Source organism: Marmota flaviventris, chromosome 18 (genome assembly GCF_047511675.1).
Source record: "Marmota flaviventris isolate mMarFla1 chromosome 18, mMarFla1.hap1, whole genome shotgun sequence".
NCBI lineage: Eukaryota > Metazoa > Chordata > Mammalia > Rodentia > Sciuridae > Marmota > Marmota flaviventris.
In genome coordinates, this window is record NC_092515.1 from 3,863,350 (window position 1) to 3,877,845 (window position 14,496).

Sequence of the window (14,496 nt, forward strand, 5' to 3'; positions counted from 1 at the left end):
TTTTACATGTGCTTGTCTGACAAAACTGCAAGTTTTAAAAATACTTCCACTCTACTTTCTGCAACTGCTTCTCCCAGTCTGCTACACCCTTGCCAATGCCTGAATGTTGTGGTGCCTGGAAATGCTCCCCACCAATTTCAATAGTACATCATCATAAAATTTGGCTCCACACAAAGTCTCAGGATGTGAGCAAAATGTAACACACCTGTCTTCCAGCCAAATTTCCACTCTTTATTCCTCTTTGAGGTTTCATGCACACAGTCCTTAAGTTGCACTCTTAGCAGCACTCTGATCTTCTGACTTTGCACCAGAAGCTCCCATGCAGCTCCATTTATAACCATTTTTAACCTCCATTCTGTCTCCATCACGATCTGCACAGATGAGATTGACTGGGTTTAAAAGAGCTGGCTGCAACATTAAGCTAAGAAAGTGGCAAAAAATCACACAACACAGAGAGCAGTTTTGTTTTGTTTTGTGTTTGTTTTGTTTTAACTGAGTTTATTTTTATTAAATCATTTATTCATTCTAATTTGTTATACATGATGGCAGAATGCAATTCATTTCATATCACACCTATAGAGCACAATTTTTCAAGTCAATGGCTGTACACAAAGCATTTTCACACCATTCGTGTCTTCATAAGTGTACTTAGGGTACTGATGTCTAACTCCTTCCATCACTATTCCTACTCCCTTTCCCCCTCCTTCCCCCTCCTTCTCCTTTATCCTATCTAAAGACTCTCCATTCCTTGCATGCTCCCCCACCTCCATCACCATAATGAGTCAGCATCCTCATATCAAAGAAAACATTTGGCCTTTGATTTTTAGTTTTGAAACCCAGATTGGGATGGCTCTGTGACCTTAAGGGTCAGCTTCCACATTGGAAAGAGAGTGTGAACCCATATTTTCTTTAATTTATAGCAGGGACATCAGAGGTAGGGATAAGGATTCAAGGGTGGAGGTTGGCTTCCTGATGTCTTGTGGTCAGCAGATTGACTGACATCTTGGCAAGCCACACCCATCTCAGGTGCTGTGTGGGATGGTAGGCAGAGCAGGGGGTAGGCACACCTGCATCACAGGATCCCACCCTGACAGATTTTGCAGAACAAGGCCTATGCTCTCATTTGGCTACTATGCCTCATAGTTCACACACACAGACCATGGATGCCTTGTGACAATGCTGTGTCTCCAATCTTTTCCAAACTCCTCACATATAGCAGTTCTAGTGTCTTGTGAATGACATGGTTTTACCAGTCACAGCATGGACCCCACTTCTCAGTACCAATTTCTGTCCCACTTCTCAGTACCAGCTTCTCATTGCTGAGACCAAAATACCTGGAAACTACCAAGATGAGGAAATTTTTATGTTGGTTCATGGTTTTAGAAATTTAGTTTGTGCTTGGCCAACTCCATTGCTGTGGATTTGAGGAGAGGGATGGAAGGCGAGTGACTCAACTGAGATGGAAATTCAACCAAGAGATTTTATTGGGGGCTGCCTGAAGGGAAAGAAAAGGAGAGAAGAGAGCAGCAGCCTCAGCTTAAGAAGGGTTGCTTTGGTGATGTGGCGGGTGCTGATTGGCAGGGTTACTTGGGAACCTTAGGGCCAGCCCCAGTGATGTAATTCCCCCAGCATTGTCCACATGCCTAGAGTTGCCACCCATTTAGTCCACTCAAATGTGGAGGGACCTATTTGTTTACAGCTCTGATAATCCAATTATTTCACCTGTGCACACTTCTTCAGTAACACAGAAGATTTGTCAGAAAACTCATATTTGAACCATAAAACCATGACATGACTATCTGAGGTGATTGGATCATGGGCCTGTAACAAATAACAAATTGTCTGTTGGGAATAACCAAGGAGTTAATTTCAATCTTTAAATTATCTCATTCTTATCTCAATGAGATTCAGGGCAGAGAATAACAACATTCTCTCCATAAAAAGTGACATAAACTGCCTGCATTGACCATGAGGGACAAATCAGTATTTTGCATGTGGATCTCTGCCTTCTAAGTCCAATATTCTCACCATATAGATGATTCTCTGTTGACCAGACAGAACCTTCAGTCTGGTGAGGTCTGACTCAAGTGGTAACTCCTCTCAAATTATGGTTTTTCATATTTAATACGGTGAAGAAAACTTGGATTTATGGCTTCACGTTTTGGAGTCTGCCAAACATCATTAACCCAGAGATGCCCCTAAGGATGTTGACTTTTGAGAAACCAGACACATGTAGTTACCCTGTTTGTTTTTGTGTCCCTGTCACTTGGGATGGAATCCAGGGCCTTGTACATTCTAGGCAAGTGCTCTACCACTCAACTATAACCCCAGCCTAACACACTGTTTTAAAAGTCAGCTATTAACTTTCTACTGAGCTCTTGTCTAAAGAGAAGTCTGAGCCCTATGACTCTGATCTGATATCCACATGTTAAGATATGTCAACTGAAATTCTACCACTAATAACGTTTTCAATTTTCCTCCGTATTTCTTGCCAACTACAAATAGTGTATTGAACAACAACAACAACAACAAAAACAAAAAAAAACAAAACAGATTAGTTTTGGCACAAATTCAAATTTCCAAGAAAAATGTTAGGGTTAATGGACATGTCTTGACCACAGCTACTGCCTGAGGTAGACTTTCTGGCTCTATGTGGCTCTTGTCTTAAGTGGAGCACCCTGAAACTTTACTTATATACATGGACTTTGTGAACTAATGGGCATGGACTGAGTTCTCTCTGTGTTGATATGAGCAAAGACAAACTTTGAAAGGAGGTCATATGTTAACACAGTGAGGATACCAAGAAATTAACTACCTGGGAAAACTTCAGGTTTTCAAGACTGTGGCTTTAGTATCAGTGTCAATATTTCTGTGGGTGAAGAAAGGCAGATGGTACTTGGGTCACGTATAGAATAGTGAGGTAGATATTCTAAACTGCATGTGTAAATACAATGAATGGACTGTGCTGTGATGGAGAACAGAGAAGATTATCTGCTGCAGGGCAAATGGTAGGTAGCATCAGAAAAGGCAGTATGACAGGGCCTGTGAGTCCAGCTTTCCGTTTCTCATTTTCCCTACCCTTCAGGATCCTTTGGGGCTCTACATACCTCTGCAGTGCAGCATGAAATGCTGAGTGAACCTGCTTCTGCACAGAAGGCTGCCTGAGATCCAGCTGCTGCAGGTAAGGAGAGCTCTCCCTTCCTTCTGAAGAGACTTAGTGGCTCAGATAGGAGCTCTACCCAAGTGACATGCAGCATGTGTTTCATTTTCTCTCTACCAAGTGGGGCTTGTTTTGTTTCTCTACCACAAAGAGATGGATTCATTTATATCAATATTTCGACAAAAATCACTGAAATAAGTCAAGTAAGGGAACTCTAGAACCAGCCTTAAGTATGACCCTCCCTTACTTGTTCCTCTTCCCCTTTTTAATGAATTTTGTTGGAATAAAAAACACATTGAGATGGAGCCTCTGAGAATGTGCATATCATGATCTTTTGAAGACAGGAGTTTGAGCATGACAGGCATTAAGGTGGGCTGAGGCTTGTGCAGAATTCAGGATTCCTCTGTGTAGTGGATGGCTTCTGGGGGAAATAACAGAGTATGTCCATGGCTTTGAGCAGAGCATCAGGAGAGGAAGCTCCTCACAGAAGAGAGTCAACTCAATACTTGTTTATCATGTGCCTTCCACATCAAGACTTCTGGGCGAAATCTCCCTGATAGTGCTGACCTGAAAAGCAACACAGAGACTAGGGAAGTCTCTGCTCACATGGGAAAGAGGAAACTCTGGCCTCAGGAAACCCTGGAGCTTCATGCACCAGGAGGCAAGATTCTGGCCCCTTCCCTAGTAGACTTCTGAATGAATAAACAATTAAAGATCACAAGTGTTTACCTGTATTAATGGAAAAAAAAGAAATAATATTCTCTATGTTAAAAATGAATAACACCAAAGAAACAAAAGCTAAGATAAAAGTAAAATATGTAATATTTTACATATAATAATATATTTCTGCCATGTTTCTCAAGACACTGGAGTGAGATTGGATTGTCAGTGCCTCATTCCTATTTTTTCAGCATCAATGCAGAAGTAAGGGTGGAGTCGATGGAGTACTGAAAGTTATGGGTCTTTCTGGTTTGACCCTGGTGTCTGCCAGATTCCCCTCAAACCCTCGCAGAGGCTGTGAAAAAATCTGAAGATAACAAAAACTGAAATTCTTTCTTCTCAATGCAAAGTCTTTAGGGGAGGCTCATAGGTGCACACAGATAAACCCAGCCTAATTCCCTCTTAAGATTGGAGCCATCTTGTCAAAGTTACAAAAAGTTCATTTGTGTTTTCTGTAAAATATTAGGACTTCTATTTGGCCTGGCCCTATTTTGATGTTTTAAACTTACTTGGAATGCCTGCCCAGGCCTTGAACTCACCCACACCTGGCTTTCCCTGACCAGATAACAACCCTCTCTGACATCTCAGCAGTGTCTCATAAATTCTGGTGTTGGGATCTGAATTTACTCCCTAACTTGAAATATTGTGGAGTTTAGATCATTAACCTACTATCTGCTTTTTGAATTATGCTTGTCAAAATCCTGTTAGCTGTAAGTTCTCAAGACCCACCCCCCTTATTTTGCAACTTTTTGAGATATAAAATCTCTTCCTTAGGGAGCTGGGGCTGCTGGTCTCTAGCCCATGTTAGGACAGTCAGCCGCTGATCCGCTTCTTTTGTGTACACAAAATATAAACTTGCTTTAATTTGTTTAAAATTGGAGTTGGTGATCTTTTCTTTGCTGCATCAGAGTTTAACACATACAAAGAGCATGGATTTATCCTCCTCCATTATCTGTCCATACATGGGAATTATACATGAAGGATTTCATCTTTGAGTTTTATGCAGTTGTTTGTGTGTGACCTGAGAGCAGTGGCAGGAGGAGTGGTTGACTTTGGATGCAGAATTGCTGGATTCTGCCATTGGTCCTTGGAAATTTCCCATGAGGTGACACTATAATAATAATGTTTCCCAGTGGCTTGAGTGGCTGAGTCAGGAGGCCTCTTCCAAACAGATACTGGCCTGAAGCATAATGAAAACTCAAAGCATGTTCTTGTTGAACCCCAACCAAAGTAAAGACGACCAACTCCAATTTTAAATCAAATTTAAGCAAGCTTGTTTGTGCACACAAAGAGAGCTGATCAGCGGATAGAGACCAACCCCCCAGCTTTCCAGGAACAAGGTTTTATAGCACAAGTTGCAAAGGAGGATGTCTGGAGAACTTAAAGCTAACAGGATTTTGACAAGCATAATACAAAAACAGATAGTAGGTTAATGATCTACATGGCTTAACATTTCAAGGTAGGGAATGAATCTAGATCCCAACATCAGAATTTATGAGGCAACACTGAGGTTTCAGAGAGGGTTGTTATCTGGTTAGGGGGAGCCAGGATTTATGAAGTGCCAGTAAGGTTTTAGAGAGGGTTGCTTTCTTCTCAGGGAAAGCCAGGAATGAGTGAATTCAAGGCACAGGTAGGAATTCCAAACAAGTTTAGAAATTACAGTAATTTATAGTAAAACAGAAATTAACTTTTCATGACTTTGTGATGACGTGGCTTCCAATATTAAAATGGAATTAGGCTGGCATCTGTACAGTTCTGGTATCTGTACAGACCCTGGAGTGATTGGCAGCCCCTCCTCATCTGTGTCTGGCCCACTGCAGGTGTAGTCAGAGCAACTGGTGCTGAGCTAAAGCAGAGGTTGTCTGCAGAGTGAGCATGTGTGCACTAGAATCAGGCTCTGGGTAGAAATGGGCCCAGGAGACCAAGGAGGTTCATTTCCTTAATGAATCCTGCTATATCCTCCATCCCTCCATCCATAAAATCTCCAATATTCCTCACTCTCACCAAATATTTATACTCTATATTAGTTGACTGACTCTGTGATCTTTTGAAAAAACAACAAGAAAATTACCCTTTTCCCCTTCTTCCAGAGACCACAGTCTGACCCTCCTCACTGTTAGGTCCTCAGGCCAAAGAAACTTTATTTTGAAAATCAGTGTCTGCCCACCCAGGCATGACCTTCCCATTAGGCCCACATGGAAAGTGTTCCTAACCATCAAGATCACAGCAAAGGTGCGGAGTAACAACCACAGAGTTATTTTACGTGACTCTCTAGTTTAAAGAATTTTTCCCCAGTAGGTTGCTGTACCTTACAGAAGGGCAACCCGACAGATATTCTGTCAATAAACCTTTGTTTGAACTTAGAGCTAAGTTTCTCATGGATATTTGCACCAGCTACCTTAACACTCACCTGAGTCCCTCCTGCAAATTCCAGCATCTGTTGCTTTCTACCCCTCCCCTATCTACCTATGTAGTCCCATTCCCTGGGTCCTCTGAGCCCCAAACCCTCAAACGCCACACCATAACAGTGGTCCACCTCATGCTTTGAGTATAGCCCTTGCTGCTCTGCCAGTGAGGCTTATTCCATTTATTTATTTTAAACCTTCATCATTTATTTGCATTAAGAACATTAAAAATCATTTCTTCTAGCTGTTTTAAAGTATTGTGAACTATAGCCCCCCTCCTTTGCCTTGAGTGGGGTTGAGTGTTCAGCCTTGAGTGGGGTTGAGTGTTCAGACTTGAGTGGGGTTGAGTGTTCAGACTTGAAGCAAACAGGTGAGAAAGGACCAGATAGAGTGGAGTTTGAGTGCATGGGTTATCCTGCAGCTAACATTCATCTAGCCTGCCCTGCAGACAACTTAGTTCAGCCTGCCGTGCACCTAACAGCTTGGAATGCCTACCACTGCCTTGAACTCACCCATGCCTGGCTTTCCTGGCCAGATAACAGCCCTCTCTGAAACTCTAGTGGTGCTTCATGAATTCTGATGTTGGGATCTAAATTTACTCCCTATGTGCTAAACCATTTAGACCATTAACCTACTACCTACCTTTGTGTTTTGCTTGTCAAAATTCTGTTATCTGTAAGTTCTCAAGGCACCCCCACCTCCTTTTGCAACTTTCTGTGCTATAAAGCTGTGCTCCTAGAGAGCTGCAGGTCTGTCTTCTATTCCCTCAGGTTTGAGAAGACACAGCCCCGGCCGGTTGGAATTACAAGCTTGCTTTAATTTGATTTAAATTGGAGTCGGTGGCCTTTTCTTTGCCTCATGGTTTAAAAAGTCAATAGAATATTATTATCCAGCTATAAAGGTGAATGCATTTCACATATTATACATTCTTCATCTATTAGACTTAACTAGTGGATATCATATAAGGTAAATAAATCACAAAAAGGAATACCCATATGTTCTCACATATGGAAAATGGGAAGATAAGAGCGTGGATGTCATAGAAGTAGAGAATAGCGTAAGTACTGTCTAGGCTGGGACAGTGCTCAACCTCCAGGCACCTCTGCTCCTCTGTGAAGTGCATGCTGCCCCTGACCACTACCCACCACCCGGCAGCCCTGCCCTTTGCTCCTGGGTGCTTCAGTGCACTTATAACCAGGGCCCCCTCCCTCAGGCTCCCTCCCTTCCTGTGCACATCCTTCCTCCCTCCCCATGTCTGTCCCCTCCCCAGGCTCCACCTCCTTTGCTTACACTCTGAATCCACCTCAGTCACTGTCCACCAAGATGGGCTCCTCCTCCCCTGCTCCTTTGCCCACAGCAGGTGTCCATCACATGCTTTCCTGACCACAGACTGTTAGCCAGTGACTGTGGGTTGGAATCACACCCTTGTTCCTGTCACCTTGCCATCCATCCACTGGGAACCCAGTGATTTTATGCCTGTTGAAACGAGTCTTCAAAATCTGGATCAAGTCCTCATTCCCACACTGTTGAAGACTAAATATCCAAGAAATGCCAAGGCAAGAGCAAAACATTTTTTTAAAGCATAGAACAAGGGGGGTGGTGGAGAGAGAGAGAGAGAGAGAGAGAGAGAGAGAGAGAGAGAGAGAGAGAGAGAGGGAGGGAGAGAGAGAGATTCCTCCAGAGAGGAGGGAGTCCAGAGCTGATTCTTGAGGGGGGCGGGTCTTGTTCCTAAGGGCAATGAAGAGCCAGATGTATGCAAACTTCAGGAATCAGCTCAGATCTTTTATTCAGGAACATAGTCACCAGGAACAGGGTTTGCAGGGATGGGGTCATCTGTTGGACCCACTTTCTTGGTGGAAATGAGCCACTAAACAAAGAAAGGGACCAGGCTTACATGGGTTATACTCAGAGGTGATTTAGTGAGCCTGTCAGGTTGGGCAATCAGGAATCTGAGTTGTTCGGTTGGGGGTCAGCGACCAGCACCTGGAGAGGAATTGTCCTGGAGAAGATAAGTGTTTCCTAGAGGCTATGATTCTAGATTTGATGGAACACTCTCTCTTCTCCTGTGGCCAGCATCTGGAAGGTTTTATCTTAGGAGAGATGAAAGCTGTCAATGTATTGCTTTTTTTATCCATTTTTCCAGGCCTCATAATCTTGGGGTTTTCAATTTCCATTTTCTGAATCTCCTTTCATAGATTTCAGGGTTCCTTTCTTCTCCTGCCCCCTTCTTTCACCCTACCTGCCTGGTGAACAAAAGGGGAGGAAGTGAGCCCTCCAGGAGGCACCTCTCCCTACTTCCCATATCTGCCCAGAAAGCCAACAAGGGAGATGCCCAAGGGGTGTTCACCAACAACTCTTTGCTGGAAGGACCAGTTCCCTGAAGGCAGGTGATATTGGTCACAGGTGAGGAGGAGGAGGAGTGTTCTGCAGGAGTTAGCATTTCCTGTCCTTTGGCACCAGCTGCAGTCTTCTCAGCCCCACCCCATCATCTGTCTGTCTGGACAGCCTGTCCTTCTGTTCTTGTCTTGCCATGACTTCCTGGCTCACTCTGTCCTGTGAAGTCATAGCCTGGCATGGGCCTTAACCTGGAGCAAGATGTCACATGCTTTTCCTTTTTCCCAGGAGCTTCTCCTGCCCAATGTCTTTGGACCTCATGCTCCAGGCTCTCTGATTCACCTTCTCACGTCTTTCGTCCATTTCCCTGTGTCCTGTGCTCACTCTTGTCCATCACACAGCTGTGCTCTGTCCCTCCCTCAACACTTCACTGTTAACAGTGGCCCTGGGTGTTTTTAGTAAATGCCCTTGAGTGCCAGGGCTCACAGGTGAGGGAGTGCTGAGGCAGCCACTGGAGGAAGGTGAGGCCTGAGCCTCTCAGCAAGCCTCCAGGCAGGTTCCAGAGCGAGCATTCCCCAGGATGTGCAGGGCCAGCTCCACCTCTGTCCTCATCCCTGGGCCTCCCTTTATTTCATCTCTGTTCTCATCACGTGAGAGTCCTTTGTTGGGAAGAGTCTGTTCATTCCACAGGTAAACCCACTGCTGTCGGGGCAAACATTTACCACCCCACTTCCCCACCCTCTAATTATTGACATTTCCCTAGAACTTACCACAATACTGAGGGGTTTGCCATATCAGAATCTCCTCTGTACCCAACTCACCTTTTCCATAAAATTAGACTTTGCCTTAAATAAGTGAAGCCTTAAAACTCAAGCTCTTTCAAACATTCCCCAAAGAGTCCACTTTCACAGTGAAACCTCAGCTACTCATGAGGCCTTTCAGAAGATAGCATGTGGGTGGCAGAGGAACATAGATACTAGGGAAACTGAGGGTAAAGAGACTAATATTCTATAGAAATCACTTTTCCCCACAGTCCCTGCATGCTGCTATTTCCTGGGGAATGCTCCCAGGAAGCCCTGTGTATCTTCCCCTCCCCCATTGCAGTTCTCAGCCTGTGGTGTTATGCTCTAGTTCGGGACCCCCCAAAGACCACCAGAGACCAAGATCGATGTAAGCAGCAAAGAGGTATTTATTGCAAGCTAGCTCCGTTTTCCGCGTGCACACAGCAACTGGTGACGCTGAGAGGCCCCAAGCCCAGGGTTTGCAGCAGTTTTATACACTCTTTGGGGAAGGCAAGGACTTCACATACATCATAGCATCTCTTAAATCATCACACACCACGGGAAAAATCATAGAACAATCCTAAGACATGATTAGCACATTCACTGGCAGGAACAAGTTGGGTAGGGGTGATTTGCCGCAGCCCAGCTGGCTGGGCAAAATAGCGGGGTGGGGGGGTGGGGGTGGGGTGGGGATGTGGGGGTGTGGGGGGATGACGAACAACTTGTGTACGTTGATACAGCAGGCGAGGGAGCAGTTTATTGCAGGACAGGAGCAGTATTTATACATTCCACACAGCTTATCTAATTAGCATAAATTAGATACATCAGTCAACCAATAAGGAATCTCCACACTTAATGGCTCGCTTTTGTTACTTCTCAAACCATTCCCTCTGGCATTTTGCCAGGCACCATCCAGACTTGTTTACGAATTCTAATATTCCCCTGGCAAAATGCCGGGTGTTATTTTGACTTGTTTACAGACTCTAACAGTGATTGGTTAGTACAAGAGCAGGATTCATTTGAACTGATTGGTTTAAACCAACAAGGGGTGTACGTGCTGAACTACATGGTTTCCCAACATGTTATCAATCACCATAAACTACTGGGAGGGTCATCTGACATCCCACGTATTTTCCCTGTCTTATGATAATTGGTGGTTGCTGGGGGGTTGTTATGGGTCCTCACCTAGCCTGACAGAGTCAGGGACACCTGGTTCTGCAGTTCTCTATTGTTATTTGTAGATAAAAACTCAGGAGGGTGGGTATGTGCCTAGGAGTGCTCTGTGGGTCTTTCCAAAGACAAGAGTCACACTCCCTTCCTTGGACAGGCTTTGCTCTGAGGTACAGGCTGGTTTTTCAGTGGGACCTGCTCCTGCACTTCTCAGGACCCTGCCTGCACCAACAAGAATACAATCTAGCCTAAATACACAAATTTATTACCATTGAGCTGTGATAACTGGTACTTCATAAGAGTGAAATAGAGATGTGATCAACTATCTTTCCATTTTTCACCAAATTTGAATGTGAAATTATGCTACAACTCTTGCACACGTCCCAGCAGGAGAGGTGCAATTCCTAGGTGAGAACCCAGGGCTTCCTTCTTGTGGCACAGCAGGCAGCAGGAGCACTGTGCTCCCACCAGCCTTCCCCTCTCCTGCCAAGTGCAGTCTGGGTGTGTGGAGTGGCCCAGGTGGACGCTGCACAGGAAGGACTGGGAATGACTCCATTCCTTTTCCCTCAAGAACATGAACTAGGATTGCTGCCTGTAGGATGCTCTGCATAGGGTGAGAATCACCAGCTCTGCTCCCCTCCACTGTGGCCACATGGGTGCCGCTACCAGCTGAAGGCCACACTGCCTTTTAGGGTCAGAAAGTCATGTGACTTTCCCATCCGTTTTTATATTGGTGCATTGAGTGTGAAAAATGATAAAACAACATATAAAAACATGCAATCTATATATACTGATAGTAAGATTAGGCTACATTTTACCTATATTTTAATACTGCAGATTAAGCCCATGGATGCTTTGCTACTGAGCTTCATCTTCAGCCTTATTTTTGAGATAGGGTGTTGCTAAATAGTTGAGCCTGGCCTTCAACTTGTCTCAGTCTTCCAGGTTCCTGGGATAATAGATGTTTTCCACAGCACCCAGCAAGATTTTGTGGCTTTTATACAGTTAAAGCAGAGCCTGGATAGAGTGCAGGCAGTGGACTCACGGCTCATGAGAATAAAGGGGCTGACCATGGGAAAACACACTAAAATTAGCTCATTGGTGTTCACCAACCACCCTTTGGGGCTGGAAAATAGAGCAATAGGAACACTTAATAGGGAGGAGAGGGTGTGGAAAGTCACAAAGGTGCCCACCAGGACAAGGATTCTCTGGGTGGCTCTGGACTCAGGGGAGGTTCTGGGGGATACTTTGATGCTGTGAATGTGCTGAACCCTCTGCTTGTGCCTGTACAGAAGGAGAACCATGGAGCCACTGGACCAGATCATGAGCATGGAAAAGACAACCTCAGGAAATATAAATAAGGCTGCATATATTGATTCTGTTATTTTGTCACGACCTACAGAACAGTATCCATGATCTCTTTTCTCTGTTGTGTTTTTCCTACTCCATTTGGTAAGCATACAGAGAGGAAAAATGGAATTCACCACCAAGTAAAGGATCCAGCAGAGGGAAATTGAGAAGCCAATGTACTTTGGAGTTTTTCCTTTGAGATCCTTCCAACAGGAGTTCATGGGGCTGATGGTGATGTTCTGGAAGATGCTCAAGAGGCAGGTGATGAAAATGGACACACTCCTGCCCACTCGCTGAATATACAAAATAAGTTTGCAACCAAAATCACTGAGAAAATATTTCAAGCCAAAAGCTGTGATTGTCTGGGGAATTCCTTTAGAGAGAATGACCAAGGAGTTGGCTATCATCAGGTGCTTGAGAATCATATCTGTGGCCCTTAGTGTACAGTCATTGTAGGAATGGACTAAATAATCATAAAGCAGAGAGAAATTTCCCAGAATTCCAACAGCAGTCTGTGATAAGAACATCATACCTATTGTCACATTCCTGGAGACCATTTTGTCATTCAGCACAATGTCCTTTACATTATGGCAACAGTCCTTTCTCTGAGCAAAAAGACTCGTTGAAAATAGTTGTGCCCAAGCACAGTGGGAAGCACCTGTATCTGCTTGCTAGCTGTGGGGATGAAGGAGGAGAATCACTTGATCCCAGAAGTTTAAAGCCAGTCTGAGCAACATAGTGAGATCTCCATGTTCAAATCATGTTTGATGCCAAGGGTAACTTTCATTGCATGCACCTGTGGGATTGCAAAGCCCTCAAGATGCACAGGTTGATGGGGAGATTTAACAGTATGCTGTGTAGAAAAAAATGAGCCTTGACCATCAGATGATGCTAACCTGGGAGAGGCAATGAAAAGTTAGAACAATTCATAGAAATAATTTAAAACTTAAAGTTTCAGAAAGAACTGATATTTGCTAGTCACATTGGAAAAAGAACTTCAATTGCCACTCATACCATACACAAAAACAGATCTCAGAGCATTTCTGACCTAAACTTTAAAAGTGAGCATCAGGACATTGATAATAACAAAAAGAATATTTCTGTGTTCTTAGTTAGAAAAATAAATATTAAGCAGCACAAACACATGAAGCATATGGTTGAAATGACATGTTAGGATATATTAAATTGAGGGCTACTGATCATCAAGTGCCACACACTGGGTGAGTTTGGTGTATACAGTACTGATACATCTTACAGAATGTATAATATAAGAAAAGACAGGTGAACATTTTCAAAAGGTATTTCAAAGCAAAATCATCACTGAATAAATAAATAATAAATATGGAGGAGGGAGTTTCACGTTGTTATTTAAACAGCTCCTCAGTACAAGTGCACACCAACCAGAATCTAAAATAAAATGGTAGGAAATACCACAATTGGAAGGATGAAGATAGGCCAGGAATCTCATGAACTGGTGTTAAAATTGGTGCAAACATTTGGCCAACTGATGGGGGGTCCACTTACTGGATGAGATATATGATCCTGACCTCTATGGTCAGCAATTCCAATAAGACAAATGATCATGCGGTCCTTCAGATTTGCCGGTGTCCATGTTGGTAAATTCAAGACTGACCCAATGTTCAGTAGCACAGGAAACAGAGGGAATGGGGGCGATGAGGTGACTGAAAGGAAAGTAGTGGGTACTGGAGTGGAGCAAAGGGTCCAATGAGCCTAGTATTGTATGTCTAAGTATTTTTTAATGCTCTAAAAATAATTTTAAAATTAAATGAGCAAAAACTGTTTTTGAGGAATCAGTATACAAGTTACAAAATTATGTACTTTTTAAATTTAAAATAAATAAATGGAAGAATATCCATTTTAAACAAAGATTTAATTCCAGAGCAGAAATATGCATTTGTTGTCACTGAAGAAATAAAAGTATAGTAGAATTTCTAAAGGAAATATTCAAAATTATTATTTGGTCCTGAATAATGGAACATGAAACACTAATCTCTGATAAATAACTTAGGATAGAAATGGAGTCCTCACTGATATCAGGCTAAGAGCTCCTGGGCACTGACAGCTACATTACTGCAACTGTCAATGATGAAGCAGAATTTGCCGAGGACATTTCAGTACAAGAGATATGTCAGTAGAAGTTGGAGCTTGTGAATATTTTGCTGAATGAAGTAAAAAACAGAAGAAACTGCCATGAATTTGTGATTAATGATGAAATATTATTAAACCAGGGGAAATACCACAGATGAATTTTTTTCCAGCAACCACTGTGCAGTTCCTGTCCTTACAATAAGCCTTCTCTTGTGTGTGCATCAGGGAGAGAAGTCTCGCCTCAGCCATCACAGCACGGGGATTCAGGGAGGTATGATTCCTGTCTGCACTAGGTGGATGGTAATGTAGTGTTAGAAAAAAACACAACACTTTTATTTCTGAAACAGTCCCAGGTGTTCTCTGCACAGGATGAGGTGATCCTTACAGTTTCATTGTCATCTTTACTATGGGCAGGAAGACATTACAAACAGCCATTAGAGCACTTCAAAATATGCACTATGATTTT

General features: G+C 43.4%; 1 protein-coding gene across 1 annotated transcript; it reads right to left on the reverse strand.

The window, feature by feature from the left end:
* Positions 1 to 11,494: 11,494 nt before the first annotated feature.
* On the reverse strand, positions 11,495 to 12,478 carry LOC114080107 (vomeronasal type-1 receptor 4-like). The gene has a single exon (XM_027921649.2). The coding sequence runs from the start codon at positions 12,476 to 12,478 to the stop codon at positions 11,495 to 11,497; it is 984 nt and encodes a 327-aa protein (XP_027777450.2).
* Between the last annotated feature and the right edge of the window lie 2,018 nt (positions 12,479 to 14,496).

Bases quoted from the DNA above. Each gene is read 5' to 3' on its own strand.
- LOC114080107 (XM_027921649.2), bottom strand. From the start codon at position 12,478: ATGGTCTCCAGGAATGTGACAATAGGTATGATGTTCTTATCACAGACT.